The sequence below is a fragment of the Nanorana parkeri genome, unplaced genomic scaffold, assembly GCF_000935625.1.
Source record: "Nanorana parkeri isolate BGI_ZX_2015 unplaced genomic scaffold, ASM93562v1 scaffold3660, whole genome shotgun sequence".
Classification (NCBI taxonomy): Eukaryota; Metazoa; Chordata; class Amphibia; order Anura; family Dicroglossidae; genus Nanorana; species Nanorana parkeri.
In genome coordinates this window covers 37,335-39,021 of record NW_017309928.1, presented here as the reverse complement: position 1 = coordinate 39,021, position 1,687 = coordinate 37,335, and the positions used below count along the sequence as shown (strand labels likewise).

At 56.6% G+C, this 1,687-nt stretch overlaps 1 protein-coding gene across 1 annotated transcript in view; it reads right to left on the bottom strand.

Annotated features, from left to right (window-relative positions):
- Nucleotides 1-152: 152 nt before the first annotated feature.
- LOC108803382 (double-stranded RNA-binding protein Staufen homolog 1-like) overlaps nt 153-1,687 on the bottom strand; it is a gene marked incomplete at its 3' end in the record, with an annotated part of 13,080 nt that continues 11,545 nt past the window's right edge. The window contains exons 6-8 of the mRNA XM_018575225.1: nt 1,284-1,495; nt 1,044-1,209; nt 153-251 (exon numbers count right to left, since the gene is read on the bottom strand). Coding sequence (XP_018430727.1) covers nt 153-251; nt 1,044-1,209; nt 1,284-1,495 — 477 coding nt within the window. The remainder of the gene's footprint in view (nt 252-1,043; nt 1,210-1,283; nt 1,496-1,687) is intronic.

Genomic DNA, 1,687 nt, shown 5'->3' with positions numbered 1-1,687 from the left:
AATGTCCTCCACCATTCTGACACACGATGACCCCGCCCCCATTCCCAGCAAGGACACGGTCCCAGAGCAGAACATGGACTGGGCTGAGACCCCACGCCGGGCTGAACCGACGGCGGCACACAGCTATTGGCTCCGCCCCCACCCGGACTCACCTCGAAATTCACAGGCAAGTTCCTTTTCAGTGCGATCTCGAACACTTGGCTTATCTCTGACTTGTTCAGATTCTCTTCATCCGACGCTTTCCCATTCATCTGCCGGAAAAAACCCGGATGAGAAGGTGACGGACACGCCCCCTCCCCACACACCCCGCCCCCTACAGATCCTGACACAGAGGAGGAGTGGCCAGAAAAGTGGAAACCCCAATAGGCGATGCTACAGGCCGGTTCTCTCGTTCACCTACAAGGTCCTTGTACATCCGTGGGGGCGTGTCTATAGATCATGTGACCCCCCCCCTTTGTGCGCACACTATAGGGATCATACGACGTGGGGGCGTGTCCTCATGTCTATAGATCATGTGACCCCCTTTGTGTGCACACTATAGGGATCATACGACGTGGGGGCGTGTCCTCATGTCTATAGATCATGTGACCCCCCTTTAGTACACACTATAGGGATCATACGACGTGGGGGTGTGTCCTCATGTCTATAGATCATGTGACTTAGGGATCATACGACGGGGGGGCGTGTCCTCATGTCTATAGATCATGTGACCCCCCTTTAGTACACACTATAGGGATCATACGACGTGGGGGCGTGTCCTCATGTCTATAGATCATGTGACCCCCCTTTAGTACACACTATAGGGATCATACGACGTGGGGGTGTGTCCTCATGTCTATAGATCATGTGACCCCCCTTTGTGTGCACACTATAGGGATCATACGACGTGGGGGCGTGTCCTCATGTCTATAGATCATGTGACCCCCCCCTTTGTGCGCACACTATAGGGATCATACGAGGTGGGGGCGTGTCCTCATGTCTATAGATCATGTGACCCCCCTTTGTGCGCACACAATAGGGATCATACGAGGTGGGGCGCGTACCTCGGGTTTGCTGGGGAGGGGCTCATGCTGTAAGAACTTCAGAGCTTTGGCGGCTGCGTCGTGCTTGGCGGCCTGACGCGTTCGGCCTTTCCCGTGGAATTGTTGTCCTCCTATAGAGAGCTCCACCTGGTACAGCATGGGCGCCATAGGGAACGGGTAGAAGTACCTGCGGGGAACAGAAAGCAGCATCATACACACCGTCCCGCCGGCACCGCGCCCCGGGGACCTGCCGGGACGTACCGTGGGGGATAACCGCCGCCACGCATGTTGTAGCTGTATGGGGAACGCATTCCTGTGTACGGGTCCAGGGGCTTGTAGGCGGGCTTACGGCCCAGCTTCATACACAACGCGTTCAGCTCCACGGTGGGGGTTATACTCTCTGCGAGACACAAAACACACAACATGAAATGTACTACAGACCTCATCATGCCCCCACACCGACTGCGCCAGGACTCCGAGGGAGGACAGGAAGAGGAGGTCTGGCCTCCACCCAAATGTGAGCCCCTCCCCCGCTCTACTAAAACATGGAGTCCCCATCACTTCCGGGCCCCCAATAGGGACACAAGGCAAAGTCACATGTTTGGGCCTCAGGTCCCTGTGGTGTCTCTATTCCTGGGGGGCCGTCACTAGAGTGACCCCCCCCA